This window comes from Cannabis sativa, chromosome 5 (assembly GCF_029168945.1).
Source record: "Cannabis sativa cultivar Pink pepper isolate KNU-18-1 chromosome 5, ASM2916894v1, whole genome shotgun sequence".
Lineage (NCBI taxonomy): Eukaryota > Viridiplantae > Streptophyta > Magnoliopsida > Rosales > Cannabaceae > Cannabis > Cannabis sativa.
The window spans coordinates 25,157,867-25,173,913 of record NC_083605.1 but is presented as its reverse complement, the minus strand read 5'-3'; the positions used below and the strand labels follow the sequence as shown (position 1 = coordinate 25,173,913).

General features: G+C 34.4%; 3 protein-coding genes across 4 annotated transcripts; 2 read left to right on the top strand and 1 right to left on the bottom strand.

The window, feature by feature from the left end:
• Nucleotides 1–1,272: 1,272 nt before the first annotated feature.
• Nucleotides 1,273–2,058, top strand: LOC133038239 (uncharacterized). Its single transcript, XM_061116329.1, has one exon. It carries the CDS (start codon nucleotides 1,273–1,275, stop codon nucleotides 2,056–2,058), a length of 786 nt encoding a protein of 261 aa, XP_060972312.1.
• A 1,239-nt stretch (nucleotides 2,059–3,297) lies between these two features.
• LOC133037858 (cationic amino acid transporter 9, chloroplastic) lies at nucleotides 3,298–7,129 on the top strand. Its single transcript, XM_061115543.1, has 8 exons — nucleotides 3,298–3,735; nucleotides 4,618–5,027; nucleotides 5,132–5,308; nucleotides 5,380–5,604; nucleotides 5,690–5,866; nucleotides 6,069–6,296; nucleotides 6,559–6,648; nucleotides 6,790–7,129. Exons 1-8 carry the CDS (start codon nucleotides 3,471–3,473, stop codon nucleotides 6,931–6,933), a joined length of 1,716 nt encoding a protein of 571 aa, XP_060971526.1. The 5' UTR covers nucleotides 3,298–3,470; the 3' UTR covers nucleotides 6,934–7,129.
• LOC133037859 (peptidyl-prolyl cis-trans isomerase FKBP20-2, chloroplastic) lies at nucleotides 7,084–9,850 on the bottom strand. 2 transcript variants are annotated; one of them, XM_061115544.1, is made up of 7 exons: nucleotides 9,638–9,850; nucleotides 8,771–8,879; nucleotides 8,445–8,659; nucleotides 8,225–8,334; nucleotides 7,907–8,015; nucleotides 7,676–7,752; nucleotides 7,084–7,442 (listed from the first exon to the last, which is right to left on the bottom strand). In XM_061115544.1, the coding sequence occupies exons 1-7, from the start codon at nucleotides 9,690–9,692 to the stop codon at nucleotides 7,323–7,325; spliced, it is 795 nt and encodes a 264-aa protein (XP_060971527.1). In that variant the 5' UTR covers nucleotides 9,693–9,850; the 3' UTR covers nucleotides 7,084–7,322. The 2 variants fall into 2 exon arrangements, with proteins under 2 accessions (XP_060971527.1, XP_060971528.1); XM_061115545.1 differs by having other exon boundaries at nucleotides 7,084–7,438.
• Nucleotides 9,851–16,047: the final 6,197 nt, after the last annotated feature.

Here is a 16,047-nt window from a genome sequence, read left to right as displayed (position 1 = left end):
AAGGATACAAGGGTTAGAGATCTGAGTGGAAGGAGACATTAATTCCGCTGCATCAATGTAAGGTATTCTTAACTTTATATGTGTTTAATTTATCGTTTTAGGAAGTTCATATTTAGGGTGTTTAAACAACATACTTGTGAGTAGATCTAAGATCCTGGTAAAATAAATAATCCAACAAAAATCTGGTAAGTTGGGTTTGGACACACTTAAGTTGGATATGGAAAAAGCCTTAAACAAAGTTGAATGGGAATTTGTCCGTGAAATTCTTCATCATCTAGCCTTCCCTACTCAGCTGATATCTCTTATACTTAGATGTGACTCCTCCGTCTCTTTTAGACTTTGTATAAGCAATAACCTGTCTACTCCCTTTCAACCTTCTCATGTTATTAGGCAAGGCAACCCTCTCTCACCATACCTTTTCCTTCTTGTTGTTGAAGGACTTTCTGCTATTATCAATCATAAAACCCTCCACAACCAGTTCAACGGTATATCCATCTGTCGTTCTGCTCCTTCTATTTCCCATTTACTTTTTTGCAGATGACAATTTGCTTTTTACTCAGGAAAAAGCTCACAATTGTGAAGTTATTAAGGACATCATTCTTCTCTATAATAAGGCCACTGGCCAAATGATTAACTTAGCTAAATCCTCCATGCTCTTCTCCCCTAACACTACCCCTTTCGATAGATCTTTTTTCCTCAATTCTCTTAATATGGAGAATAAACTGTTGATTGACAAATATCTAGGAGTTCCCCAATGCCTCTCCTGTTCAAAAAAATCATCTTTCCTTTTCCTTCTCCAAAAAGCTAGCAATAAATTATCTGTTTGGAATAAAAAACTCTTTTCTAAGGCCGCGAAACAGATCTTGCTTAAATCTGTGATCCAAGCTATCACCTCCTATGCTATGTCTTGTTACAAGCTTCCTATCTCAATCTGTAAGCATTTCAGCAGCCTCATGGCTAATTTTTGGTAGGGATCTTTGGGCAATAAGCATAAGCTCCAGTGGATAAATTGGGATCAACTCTGTAAATCAAAATTTTATGGGGTTCTTAGGTTTCATCATATTGTTCACCATAATCAGGCCATGTTGGCCAAGTAAGCTTGGCGTATCTTCACTAATCCCGATTCCCTTGTTGCTTCTCTCATAAAAGCTAAATATTTCAAGCAAAATGATTTACTCCGAGCTTCTATTGGTCATAATCAATCTTTTTGTTGGAGAAGTCTCCTTTGGGGTAGGAATCTTCTTTCTAAAGGGCTTGCTTGGAAAGTCGGAGATGGCAAGTCAGCTGAAATCGCTAGTCCGAATTGGTTGTCTCACTCAAGGAATATCTCTTTTCACAATGATTCCTATCCACCTGAGAATACTGTGTCTTATTTTATTAGGGCGGATAGACACTGATGTTAACAAGCTAAACCATTTCTTTGATGAAAGTACTATTAGTTTTGTCCTCAATGTTCCCATCTATCATATTAATAGGGACTGTCTCATTTGGAGACATGACCCTTTGGGCAGTCTCACACTCAGCTCCGCCTACCATCTTGCAAACCCTAATAACCCCAATCCCAATACTTCTAATGTTGATGCTCTTAAGCCTTGGTGGAAGTCATTTTGGTCTTCTAACATTCCCCCAAAAATTAGACACTTCATTTGGAATGCTTTTAATCATCTACTTCCCTCAAAGCTTAACCTTTTCTTTAGGAAAATTCTTGATAACCCATATTGTTCCATCTACTTAAATCAAATCGACTCTAACACTCACTCCCTTTTGCATTGTTCCAGGGCAGGTAAGTTTTGGAAACAGTCTAGATTCTCTTCCTTTTTCTACAATAATAAATATGGTGATATTAAAGAATTTCTGCTAAGAGGTTATGATGAGTTCAACAAAGATGACTTAGCTGTATTTTTTGATATTTTATGGGCTATTTGTAACAAGCGAAATAATTTCCTTTCTGCAGATAACAAGTTCACTGGTTTGGATGTGGAACCTTCTATAATTACTTACTTGCAAAAATACAAGAGTGCTCAAACAAAGATTACATCCTCTCCTACAAATACTTAGAGCCAGTTTGGCACAGCTTTTGAAAAAGCTAAAAGCTATTTTTCAAAAAAGCTGTGACAAAAAGGTATTTGGTAAGCAGTTAAAAACAGCTTATTGAAAAATTCATGGAAAAGCTACAGCTAAAAGCTGAAGCTGGTACAACCTAACTTTTAGAAATAGTTGTTTTGATTAAAAGACTAAAATAAATTATTTTTTACTACAAATTTATTTAATTATTTATTATATGTTATAAAAAAATAAAGTATTTTTTTTAAGGAAAAAATATTTAAAATAAATAATATTTAAATTTTTTATTTTTTATTTTGTTTTAAAAAATATTTTATATTTATATTTGTATTATTAACAAATAATATCAAACTAAGTTTCTTATAAACTACAATTTTTTTTACAATTGATAAAAATATAATTTAATAATATTAAAAATTATTTTTATCAAATGTATATAAATTTATACTATAGAAAAAAAAAATTAAAAATATATCGAAAATAAATTTTTATATAACATATTTGATATATATTTGTGATTTTAATGAAATAGATTAAAATATTATTATTATCATAGAATCTTTACAACTCGCAGCACTTTAAAATTTATAAATTACAAAATACTCAGCTCAGTTTTTTTCTACAGTTAACTACTTTTGCTTTTCCACTATAAGACATTCTACAATCGTTTTTTCCCACAAAGACAAATTTGTGCCAAACTAGCTCTTAGCATGATTAGTCACCCTTGTCGCCTTCTCTAGGAATGTTTAAAGTTAGTGTTGATGTAGCACTTCGGTTCCAATCCAATAGACATGTCTATGGTGCTATAATTTAAGACTCTCAAGACAGACTTATCGCATGTTTCTCCTCCTCATCCTTTTAAGGTCTCCCTCCCATAATTGCTGAAGCAGAGGCCCTTCGTCGTGCTTTAAGTTGGTGTCAAGCAGTTCGTTTCCCCATTCAACTTGTCATTTTAGATTGCCAGAATTTGGTCTCAAGAATTCAAAGGAAGCTTACCAACTGCTCAGTCCTTTCTAGCTTCATCATGGATATTGTCTTATCTTTGTCCTATTTTCCTGGTGCTTTAGTCAAATTCGCTCCTAGATCGAAAAACACCATGGCGCATAATCTGGCTCAAACAGCTTTAAAAACTGGAGAAGAGTCTCTTTGAAACAATTAGAATTCTAATCTTTCTAGATCTTTGTAACCTGATTTCTTTAGTTCTTTTCTTTGGTTGAAAATCTTGTTCATTTCAAAAAAAAAAAAAAAAAAAACAATAAATACTTATGTTGCAATTTCCCTATCATAAATAATAATAATAGTTTTCAAAATAATAATAATAACAATAACAATAATAATAATATTTCATAAATATAAGAAATTGGTTTATTTGAAAATGATAATAAAAATCTGAAGCGGCCTAAGGAATGGGAGGAGAAAGTGGAGACCAGAAGCCAAGATCTCGGAGTAGATCCAACCCCTCATCGTCCTCATGTTTCTCAAATTTTTGGTCATCGGCTCTCAGATTCAAGACCATTAACCCCAACTCGGATGATTCCGTCCGTACAAATTCCGGCGATGGTCTCATTCGCCGCCTTGGCAGTTTTGACCTCGTTCTTCTTGGTGTCGGCGCTTCTATTGGCGCCGGAATATTTGTAGTTACCGGCACCGTTGCTCGAGATGCTGGCCCTGGTCCGTTCTTCAATTTTGCTCAAGCTTTCTAATATGAACGACTTAGATGAAACAAATTTTGTAATGACTTGGATTTTATGGTCAAAATTAAGAGGTTTTGGGCAAAATTTTCTGTAGCATCAAATTTATGGAAAATTGAATTCTTAAAACATAAGCATAGTTGGATTTAATCCACTTTTTAGGGTCTCGTCATATAACTATTGTCTTAAAATAGCTAATTTGGATGATTTTGAGCTAGATAGAGACAAATTATGAATTCTGTTGAATTTAAAATCTTCTTTATGTGCTTGCTTATTTCTGAAGTTGATACTATGATCATATAGGTAGATGGGGTTTGAATTTGATCTTATTGGTAGATGGGGTCTGAAGTTGATGTTACATTAAGATCACGCTGCTATATGGGGTGGGAAGTTGACCATGAGATTAAGGTCCAACGTGATGAATAAGATACGATGATTAAGTTAGATAGGTGAAAATGCTGAAATTTTTAGAATTTGGGCTCTTCTTTTTATCTGCTTCTTTGCTGAAATCGATTCGAAGATCCTATAGGTAAATGGGGTTTGTATTTGATCATATGCTTCAGAACATATTGGTAATTGGTGGTGTCTTACCTATGTTGAATATCGGGTCCTACATATTGTCATTTATTAATATTATAAAAAATTGCTAAATGTGCCACTGTTGGGCACCATTGGTGGGTAAGAGCAATGCTCATTGGAATTTGATCATGAAACTAGATCATATAGTTAATTTGGTTGGGAAGTTGATGATAAGATTAAAACAAATGTGAATGGGATCTGAAGTTGATCATAGAAGATTATGATCATATAGGTAAGTGGGGTTTGTTTCCACACCTTACGCATAATTTTTTTTACAATGCAGGGGTTACCGTTAGTTTCGCTCTAGCTGGAATATCTTGTGTGCTTAATGCTCTCTGTTATGCTGAGCTTTCTTCTCGTTTTCCTGCTGTTGTCGGAGGAGCATACCTGTATGCATATTCAGCTTTTAATGAGCTCACTGCCTTTCTTGTTTTTGCACAACTAATGCTTGACTACCATATTGGGGCAGCTAGCATAGCTCGTAGCTTGGCAAGTTATCTTGTTTCCATTCTAGAACTCTTTCCATTTTTCAATGGTAACATTCCAGATTGGATTGGCCATGGGGGTAAAGAGTTCTTTGGAGTGTTGTCCATCAATATATTGGCTCCAATTCTCCTTGTATTTCTTACTTTGATTCTTTGTTGGGGTGTCGGTGAATCCTCTGCTGTAAACTCAGTCATGACTGCGTTAAAGGTGATGCTCCCATTTTGTGTTCAAATTACAGTTGAGGAATCTGTACCTGACATAGATTTAAATAGTAGTTCGTTTGTACTTAGAACGTACTATATATGTTGCAGATCGTCATAGTTCTTATCGTCGTCTGTGTTGGTTCTTTTGAGGTTGATACTTCAAATTGGTCTCCTTTTGCCCCAAATGGTGTGAAAGAGATACTAACCGGAGCTACTGTAGTGTTCTTTGCATATGTTGGGTTCGATGCAGTTGCTAATTCAGCGGAGGAATCAAAGAGACCACAGGTAACAATTATTTTAGTAAGCAATCTTTTACCCTGTTTTCTTATATATAATTTATATATATTTGTTTTCAGCGTGACCTGCCAATAGGCATAATGGGTAGCCTTCTGATATGTATTGCTCTATACATAGCTGTCTGTTTAGTAATTACTGGAATGGTACCATACAAGTTACTAGGGGAAGATGCTCCACTGGCTGATGCTTTTACGTCCAAGGGTTTAAAATATGTGTCTATTTTGATAAGCGTTGGTGCTGTAGCTGGACTTACAACAACACTTCTAGTTGGTCTTTATGTTCAGGTGACTCCTTACCGATACAACATAATTTTGTGCTTGAATATGTTACGTGTGAAAGAATAAATGACCATATCTTTCTTATGATCAGTCTCGATTGTACCTTGGTCTTGGAAGGGACGGTTTATTACCTTCAATATTTTCTAGAGTAAACTCAAAAAGCCACACTCCAGTTCACTCTCAAGTCTGGGTTGGAGCTGTTGCTGGAGTCTTGGCAGGGCTCTTTAATGTGCATGTGCTATCCCATATTCTTTCAGTTGGGTCTTTGGTAAGTCGTTATTTCCTGTTTTGAATTGGACATTTTTGAAGATATATGTGGACAGTGCCAAATACATCGATGTCTAAAACATGTTAGTCAGCTCATGTGAAAAGCTTAATTACCCACTGAACTATTTGTCAACTAAGTGTTCAAACTTCAGGAAGCATTTGCCCCGTTTAATGTGCTCACTTTATGTTCTCCATTTTTTCAGACAGGCTACTCTGTTGTAGCAGCATGTGTTGTATCTCTTCGCTGGAAAGGTAAAACAGAAAGTCAGTTATCTACCTCAACCTGGAGGGAAGGTGTCATCTGCCTATTCTTGATTGCCCTGGGTGGTTTTGGTGCTGGGCTCTCCTATCGCCTGAATGCTTCATTTATATATGCACTCTTAGCTTTAGTTGTTGCCGTACTAGCTTGTATAGCTCTTTTGCTCCGCCAAGTAAGTACTAATCTGTATTCTCAGCGAGTTCTTTTTGTTCTCATCACTGATCGGAACATGCAAAATGCACGCGGTCCCTTTCTAAGAATATGTATTCTATTATTAATCCAATTAATAATGCACTGGCAAATTTCTTATCGACTAGTTTCACCTTTTATGTTATTTCATTACACAGTTCTGATGTGTGATAATGGATGTAACATAGGCTGCATGTTTGTATTGTCTTTTCTTGTTTTGAATGTTTTATCATTCTCTTCCTCAGGCTTATGCAGATACGCCAGGGTTCTCTTGTCCTGGGGTTCCTGTTGTTCCAGCCGTATGCATCTTCTTCAACATGTTCTTATTTGCTCAGGTTGCTTAATCTCATCATCTTTGATATTAGAATTTATACAAAAATAAGGAATTCAAATTTCAACACAGAAAAACATATTTACAAAAGAAAATTTAGCAAAAAAAGAAAAAAATACTCATTGATATTCAACTTCTTTTGCAGTTACACTACGAAGCTTGGATCAGATTTGTCGTTCTCAGTATTATTACAATTGGTGTTTATGCCTTTTATGGGCAATATCATGCTAATCCAAATTCAGAAGGGACTGTAATCTATCACAGAGCTCCTACTGAAGAGCCTCTATGATAAACATTGTTGGCCTGTTGTACACTTGTAGCATTAAGCAGTCTAGTTTACATCAGTATTGGAGTCAACCTAGCATCTGTCTTCCTTAGAATCAATGTCTATTAGCTGAAATTCATTTCTCTATTTTACGTCTGTATATTACTTCATCCATTTTGTGATGTTCAACAATAATAATAATTATGTGTATCCTGAAAAATCCACCATTATACATGTACCTGATTCTAGTTCCACATATAATAATCCCATATCAGAACCTGTGTTTTTGTGATTGGATCTTTTTTAGATTAACATGATGTAAAACATTCATTGTCTATTCTTGATGTCACCGATGAACGTGGTGCTAGACGAGAATCGATGTTTCAAATTAAGAAAAATGTGCCTTCAGTTATTCAAGTGCATACAAAATCAGAATAAAACCCAATAGTCCTCCTTTGACAGTCCTGAATGCTGACTAGTTCCACATCAAAGACTTCAAATTGTTTTGAGCTGAAGAAAGTGGAAGGTCCTACCTGTTTGAATCATGAGCTTCTTATTAAAACCAATTAAATCAAGGAAAATGGCTCAAATTCATTTTGTACTGTTACACCCATAAAGGCCACCAATTTTTAAAGCAAGAACAATAAAGAAGGGAGTGAAGATATAGAAGAGGTCTCAAAACACAGTCCAGAGATGAAAAGCGGAGCCATCAGAAAAATTTCCAGTAGACAATGAAGAAGAAAAAAATAAGAGATGTGAAACTCACAGGAGGTCCAAGTTCTGGTGGAATGATTATTCTTCTCTTACCCCCAGCTTTCATATCTTTTATTCCTTCCTCAAAACCTGCACAGGACTTCATTGTTAAGTTATTTCTTACAAATATGGTTAATCATCCTCACTTGTTATTTTTTATTCTTTTGGAAGGATTGGCAAAAGAGAGTATTGGCTAACTACATATATTAGAGAGAAAAGAACCTAAAATTATTGATCTCTTCACCTGGAACAAGTGCTTTGGTGCCCATGCGAATTCTTGCAGGAGCACCCTGCAAGTAGGTACTGTCGATACGACGGCCAGATTCATTATAGCCAACATAATGGAAGATCACCTACAGAGGATCTCAAGCCATTAGTAGTTGATGATCCAAAAGAAACTCTGAAAGATAAGATTCCAACTTTACTAAAAAAAATTCCTACTTTGAGAGCTTGGTCCAAAAGGTTTCTTTATCCCATGAGCATTATCTAATTTTTATTTTTACTATCAGATCAAATGTGTATGATGGACTTAAGAAAATAAACAACAAAATGAAATAAAAACCTGTTGACCAGCCTTTGGGCAATCACCTTTACCAACTTCAAAATCCCGGTATATTAGTCCTGAGTCACACTTGATGTAATCGTCTGATGTTACCACCTTAACCTCAAAACCTGGTATAAACGTTTCAAGCATCAGGTTTCAATTCAGAGAAACCAATTGAAATCACAATAAGAACATTAGTACATGTTTAAGAGATCAACAAAGCAAAAAAATAACAAACCTTCTCTAATGAAATTAGGGAAGTCTTCCGGGGCATTATTTTCTTTCTGTCGCCGCTTGTTTTGTTCTAATAAGCGTCTTTCATCGTATGGACTTTTACTCTTTGTCTTCCCAGATGCAGGTGAAGTTGGAAACAGGCCTAATGTAAAAGGAGTAAGAAGGATAAGCCTCCTCCTTAATTTCTTATCACAATGTAATTGATGTCCATTCTGTGCTCTAATAACCAAAGCAAAGTCCTCATTAAGCAACTCAGGATTCCAAGCATGGTAGTACTAAACTTCTAGTAAAAAACTAAACTAAACTTTCGAAACAATTCATAAATTGTACCTGTCATCTTTCAAGTTGTGAATTGAGCAGCTATGGCTACTGGTTATATGGCTAGTTTGAGCTATGCAATCTCTTAGAATGGGAGATGTTGATAGAGTTGTACCATACACTGAATGTAGCAAAAATGATGATGAAGAAAACTAAAACATAACCATAGTAAACATGATTGTGAAGAAACAAAAGTAATGGCAAAAATGTACCACATAAAGAATTTAAATCATGAGTTATAACACTTGAATAGTGAATTATTAGTTCATGTTCATTCAAACTGGGAACAAAAAAAAACCCACAAATCTCAAGAAATGTAGTCCAATAGATGCCAATTAAATTTGAGGCAGCAATCTTATAGAGTTTTTAAAAGTTGCCTAGATTTTTTTTATGAAATCGTGTGTTTAATGCAGATGAAAACATTTTCCGGCTTTTCTTGTAACCATTCTTATTTTCTTAATTAAATCATGGGGTGACCTTGCATTAATGGAAATATGAGAAATATACTCTCTTTTTTTTTGAATCTCGAGAAGTTAGTTACACGCCGAATAAGCCTTGAGTAAACCAGATAAAATGACATTAAGAACAAAGATATGAACTTTTTCCATAAGCTACCTCCAGTTTATTCATTTGAAAGGTGTATTCTCATACACTGAAAAGCTTATTATTATTATTATTATTATCATTATATCTTTATTCTTACATATAATGGGAAAGAAAAATCATTGATTTGGTGTAAAGAGATTAAAGATATGAATGCGGAGATATACCAAAGAAGAGAAATAAGGTAATGCAAAATTTAAAGTAATTTAACAACAAAAGTTCAATTACCTATAAACAATGCTCCGGTGTGTGTAGTCAAGTATTAAGGAGACTTACCAGGAACCGTAACTTTAGGTGTAGAAGACAGGGCTGAGGGAAGCATCATAATCATGGCTTCGAGTAAAACTAAATTAGGCTTCCACCATTTAAGTCTGTCTTGTCTGTTAACCCCAACTCCAAACTTATGCCGTTCAGCTTATCTTCATCGCATTACAAAGTTAGCCGAAATATCAATTGGCTCCTCGCTTTTTCTTCTAATACCGGTTATGTGCCCTTTATTGGTGGAAAATGGCTCTATTAGTTAAGTAATTTTTTTTTTTTTTTTTTTTTTTTTAAGTTTAGCAAAATGGCCAAATTGAAATAAATTAATTAATACAAATTTATGAAAATACTTTTACTACACATTAGTTTTTTTTTAAAAAAAAAAAATTATATAATAATAAAATTAATTTATATAAATTTACTATGCATATTAATATATTGTAAGTATAACGAATAAAAATATTATCATTAAATATATACAACAATATTTAATATACTGTAGTACTGAAAAATTAATATATCATAATAATAAAATTATATACTACAAAAAAAATCATAATAAAATTAAAGTTAGTATGTTAATATTCAAAATTATGCATATTAATTTAATCCATATATGATGCTAATAAAATTACGCATGTTTGATACGATTTTTAGAAAAGTTAAAAATTACTTTTTGAAAAAGTTGTAATAAAAAAAAAAATTGGTAAACAATTTAAAAACAACTTATTAAAGAATTTATAAAAAAACTACACTCAAAAGTTAAAGTTGGTACAACCTAACTTTTAAAAAAATTATTTTAATTAAAAGACTAATAAATTTATTTGTACTAAAACTATATTTACATATTTTTATATATTTAAAATAAATAAATTATAATGAAATAAATAATATTTAATTTTATATTTTAAATATTAGCATACCACATGAAGTTAGAATTTTTTTTTTATATATTTGAGTATTTTTTTTTATACGTGATAAAAATATAATTTAAAAATATTATAAAAAATTTTAATTAAAATAATTAAAAATACATCGGGAGAAATAATTAAAATATATAAAAAATAAAAATTTTATATATATATTTGTGATTATAATGAACTATATTATAACATTATAGTCATGATCATTATAATAAAATCTTAACATCTTAGAACACTTTAAAATTTATAATTTACCAAATAATCTGCTTATTTTTTTTCTACAGCTACTTTTTCTCACAGCACAACTACAGTTGTTTTTCCTCACAATACAGTTGTGTCAAACTGGCTCATAGATACAACTATCAAAATATGTATACCACGCCAAAATTTTTATATATAATCATTATATATAGTAAAATAAAAACTAAATATCATCTTAAATAAATGATATACTATATACAACAAAAAAATATAGACCATACAACAAAATATATATACCTACAATATAAAATATGTATCTACAAAATTTAAAAATAATATAATATTATTAAAAAATATGTATACCATACTAACAAAATTATATACAACCATTAAAATAATTTTACAATTCATACAAAATTATATACCACATTTATATATCATAAAGTAAAAACTAAACATGATGTAAAATAAAATGATATATTATACAATAAAACATATATAAAATACAACAAAAAAAAATACACCTCAATAAAAATATATATAACTGGTATCCCAATTTTTGTCCTCATGACGTGGCATGCTTACGTGGACAGAACAAGTGTCACGTGGCAGTACAGCTCACTAAAAGGAAGGTCGAGTCAGCACCCGAACAAACGAAGGCCCTGGCATACAAATGGGGATCAAGTGACAGACTAGCTCACTCTCAGGAGCTAGCCGGCCAGCCCAGGTGGACAGCACCATCGCCAGCTAGACTGGCCAGCACAAGGGCCTGGACGGCCAAAGGATGCTCTGCAGGCCCCACAGGACACTCCTGCATGTGGACAACAAAGATGGGCTGCAAATTGGGCCCCAAAAGCCCAACAGAATAGCTGAATAACATTTAGTTACAAGGGCATTTTGGTCTTTTGTAAATATCTAACTAACTATATGATTTCTAAGGGATTTGAATTGTAAACATAGGGTTTAAGACTTCCTATATAAAGGCATTAACCTCTGACTGAAAACCTAAGTTGCTCAAGTTGCCTCTAAGCTAGAAACTTGATCTCAAATGTCAAATAAACTCTCTCTCTTCTTCATTCTCTTTCACATGCCTGCCTTGGGTTGTCCGACACTAAAGGTTGTCTAACACCCTTGGTTGTCCAACACTTGAGTTTTTCCAGAATTGATTGTAATCCTAAAGGTACGATAGCATAGCCCACTTATAACGATATAGACAGTAATTCCCTCAGTATAATACAACTAAAAGGAGAGTAGGTCATTACATGCTATCACAAGGGGGCCGAACCTCTATAATAAATCCTACTATCTATTGATTTTCATTCTTATTTGTGCACACACGTGGCAAGCATCAGATCTGCATGACCTCCCTGTAGGTTGATCATTTTTCAAGGTCAATAGTTTGGTACTTTTATTGAGAGCGTGGATATCGTGATTTGATCAAATACCATGGTGAACACAAGAACAACTACTATAGCACCATCTGCATCTTTAGGTCTCCCTCAAGACCCACAGATCGTAGATCCAGGCACTCAGATTCTAGCCACAATTGGAATCCCCATGAATACTACAGATGTGATGAATCTCGTCACCCCAATAGGCGCAACAAGTCTGGCCACCACAACTGGCCAACCTGACACGAGCATCCCGGTGGATCCAAGTGGCAGGCCCACACCTCTAGAAGCAGATCCATCATTGGCGCCGCCCACTGAAGGAAGGACCCAGGGGGCAGCAGCCTCCTGGAATAACAACTAGACCTCAAGTCTGGTTCTACACTGGAGAGACAGGCTTGGGAGTGGGCGAGCCTCACTTGGACCTATGTGAAGACCTTGAGTTGGCCAAACTTAGGGAAGCAGTAGGTAGTGCAAGCCTAACTGAAGAATCACGTACTGCTGATTGTGATGTATTCGCTCAGCAAAGACGTAAATTCTTTAGGTGGATGGATGACCAGGAGTACATCCTTCGATCTCACCAAGCAGAATTAGATTGTCACAACTGGGAGGCCAGCGATCTAATAAGACGGTTCAATCAGAGAATCGACACAAGAGGCCAGGATCTCCTTAGGGATCACTTCAAGGAAGATTGTCCCCAAGTTGCTCAAGAACTAGGACGGATCTTTCCTTGCCAGAGTGAGGACAGACCTTTGCTCAAAGGTTAAACAACGAGAATAGCCAGATCCCGGCAACCAGTAGCTTGGGGGCTAGCTAGGGATCTCTGGCTGAAAAGCAACCCCCATTATGCAGCCACTGGCTAGCCAGCAGTCAATAGGAGTACCTATGACCAGCCCGGGTATAACACTTGTTGGGAATATTTTACCAGGATCTAGATTTACTAACAAGTATGTTGAATTAACATCCTAAATATGAATTATCTAAAACAATGAAATAAACACATAAGGGTTTAAGAAAACCTTACATTGATTGCAGCAGAATAATATGACTCCTTTCGTTCAAGATCTCTAGCACTTGATTCCTTTCTGTCGTAGAGCATAATCAAGATCTGAACCTGGATCTCTTTCTCTCATTCGGGTTTGGTTACCACCATCTTACTCACTATGATCGAGTACTTGACTTGCTATGTGTGGGCATGTCACTCACTCACTATAGGCCGAAATAGGTGAAGAACAATGAAGGAGGTTTGAATCACTAAGGAAGGAACTCTCTCATCTAGGTTTGGTTGAATAGTCAAGTTGACTAAAACTTGACAAAGTGTCAAGTCGATGAGATGAGAGCATCATGTTCCTTTTATAGTATTTCAACTAGGGCTTAGGGTTGAATTATATAGATTAAAAAAGAATAAAAAATTGGGCAAAAAATCACACTTGGCCGTACACATTAAATGGACCACTTTCTAGTTATAATTTTGCCACTTTTTTCAACCACTTATTCTTCTTTTCAATAATACCATATTTTCCAATTCAAGCCTATAAATGCCAAAACTATTTATTTAATAATTATAATTAATTATTAAATAAAATTGCCATTTATGTAATTTATTAATTAGACCATACAAAGTCTTTTAATTAACAAATTGACCCTAAAACCTCTTTTCTTCACAATTAAGCCCTTGCTTAGTGAAAATTCATAAATAAGACATAGTGTAATTTTAGAATTATAATTGATTAATTAAAATCAATTAAATGAGTCTGCAATCAGTATTATCTCAACTAGTGAGGGGACCTTGGACCTATATAACCGAGCTTTCAATAAGTAGATCTAGAATTCACCAAGTAAATTCTCAACTTATTAATTCCGCCTTGCTCCACTATAGATTTGGAATTGAATACACTCTCAGTGAATAGAACGCTCTATATGTACCACGATATAGATACGTTATGATTATCCATTGTTACAATCCTAATAGTCAAGGATCCTCTATAGATGATCTACATTGAATTGGGACAAATTTATCGTTCTACCCTTCAATGTATTTTATCCTTAAAACACTTAGCAACCTATAAATGATACTTCAGTAAACTAATATAATTACTAAAATGAGGCCCAATCATTTATCTCTATTCAGCCAAGCTCGAAGAAAATCATCGTTTCACTTCTATGTCTAGATAGAAGCTATAGATTTCATATCTATGATTAGTGCTCCCACTCAATTGTACTATAATGTTCCCAAAATGTACGTGTAAAGACCGCTTAGTTTAATTTGGAAATTAACAGTTAATTATGTTTAATTATGGAAAATTAGTTATAGATATTTAAATAATTATTTATACTGTTATTATTGAATTCTGAAATGCATTTTATGTCATTTAGTGATTTTCATAATTTTGCATTTCCGGTGCCCGGTAACATGGAACTCGGTGTTTGGCTCAGTAAAATCACAACTTAGTAGGTTAGTTTATTGGGACGGTTTATTAGACATTGAAAATGTCGGGATTGGCCGGAAATTTAGAATTTCCCAAAATACCCCTTTAGTGTTAGTTATTCTATTTTAGTGGGAAGGGGCAAAATGGTCATTTTGCCCCATTGTTATTTTGTCCTTTAGTGGACTTTATATGGTGTAATTATATGTGTATGTAGCATTTCTTTTGGCTGAAGTAAAGAGATAAAATAGCATTTCATTTTCTCATTATTTAAAACAATTTCAAAGTTAGAAAAGTTAGAATTCCAAGCTCTTTCTCTCTCTTTTTTCGGCCAAGCTTGGGGGGCTGCTAGGGCTATGATTCTTTGCTAAATTCAAGTGTTTTTCTCAAGTTTAGAGTGATTTTAGTAAAGGTAACCCTTGTCTAGTTTCTCTTCTTTTAGTTTCTTGAATTTTGATGAAAAGATGATGTTTGCATGCTTGTTTGAGTTGTTCTTGCTGTTGTGTTTTGATGTTGATTTCAGAGGTTTATTAATAATTTAAAATGTTGATTCAAGCATGTTAGGATTGGTGATTACTTGATTTTATTGAGATATGAAATTTTGGCTCAAAAACTATGGTTTTCAAAGAGAAGTGTTGAAATCTGTTGCTGTTGTTTTGTTGATTTTTGTTGTGGTTTCAGAGGTTAAATTATGCATGTTTAAGTAGGTTTGGGCTGAATCGAATGCATGTTGGTGTTGTTTAATCAAGTTTGAGTTTGGAACTCAAAGCTTGAAGCTTTAATGGTGATTTTGGTTTGTTTGCATGAAGCTCGGTTTTTTTTCTTTAGAATTGTTCCTTAGGGTCTAAATAGCAGGTCTGGAAGGTTTTGTTTGAATTGGTTTGGATTTGAGCAAGTTATGAATTTTTGGTTGAAATCTGCGAGGAACCGGAATTCCGGTTGTGCATCCGGAATTCCGGATGGGGTTCTGAAAATTCCCAGAACCGGAATTCCGGTTGGGCAACTGGTCTGCCGGTTGGGTGATTTTCAGAAACCCTAGATTTTCTCGTTTTTATGTTATTTTGGGTATTGCCATGCTTTTTATCGATAGGGAAACTTTTAGTTTCTAGTTTAAGTCCCCGGGAAGTGATTTAGCGTATCACTTATAGTGTTGTGATTGTTATGGTTTAGGAGCCTGTAAACCGCCGTGCAATTCGTTCCAGTCAGGTTGACCGGCACACCTGAATTCGGAATTGAGGTAAGATTAGTATAACAGTATGCATATATATTACATGTTTAGCGTGCATGTTAGGAAGCCTGTTAGATTACATTAGATATGTATGTTGGCTTCGTACCATCCGACCATATCACATCGGGTAGGCTAGAGTATGACTAGCAACTGGAGTATGACCAGTATACCGAGTATAGGCTGATACTAGGGTTGGTGGTACAGTGCTATGTGACCGTATCACATCGGTTAGGCTAGAGTATGACTAGCAGCTCGAGTA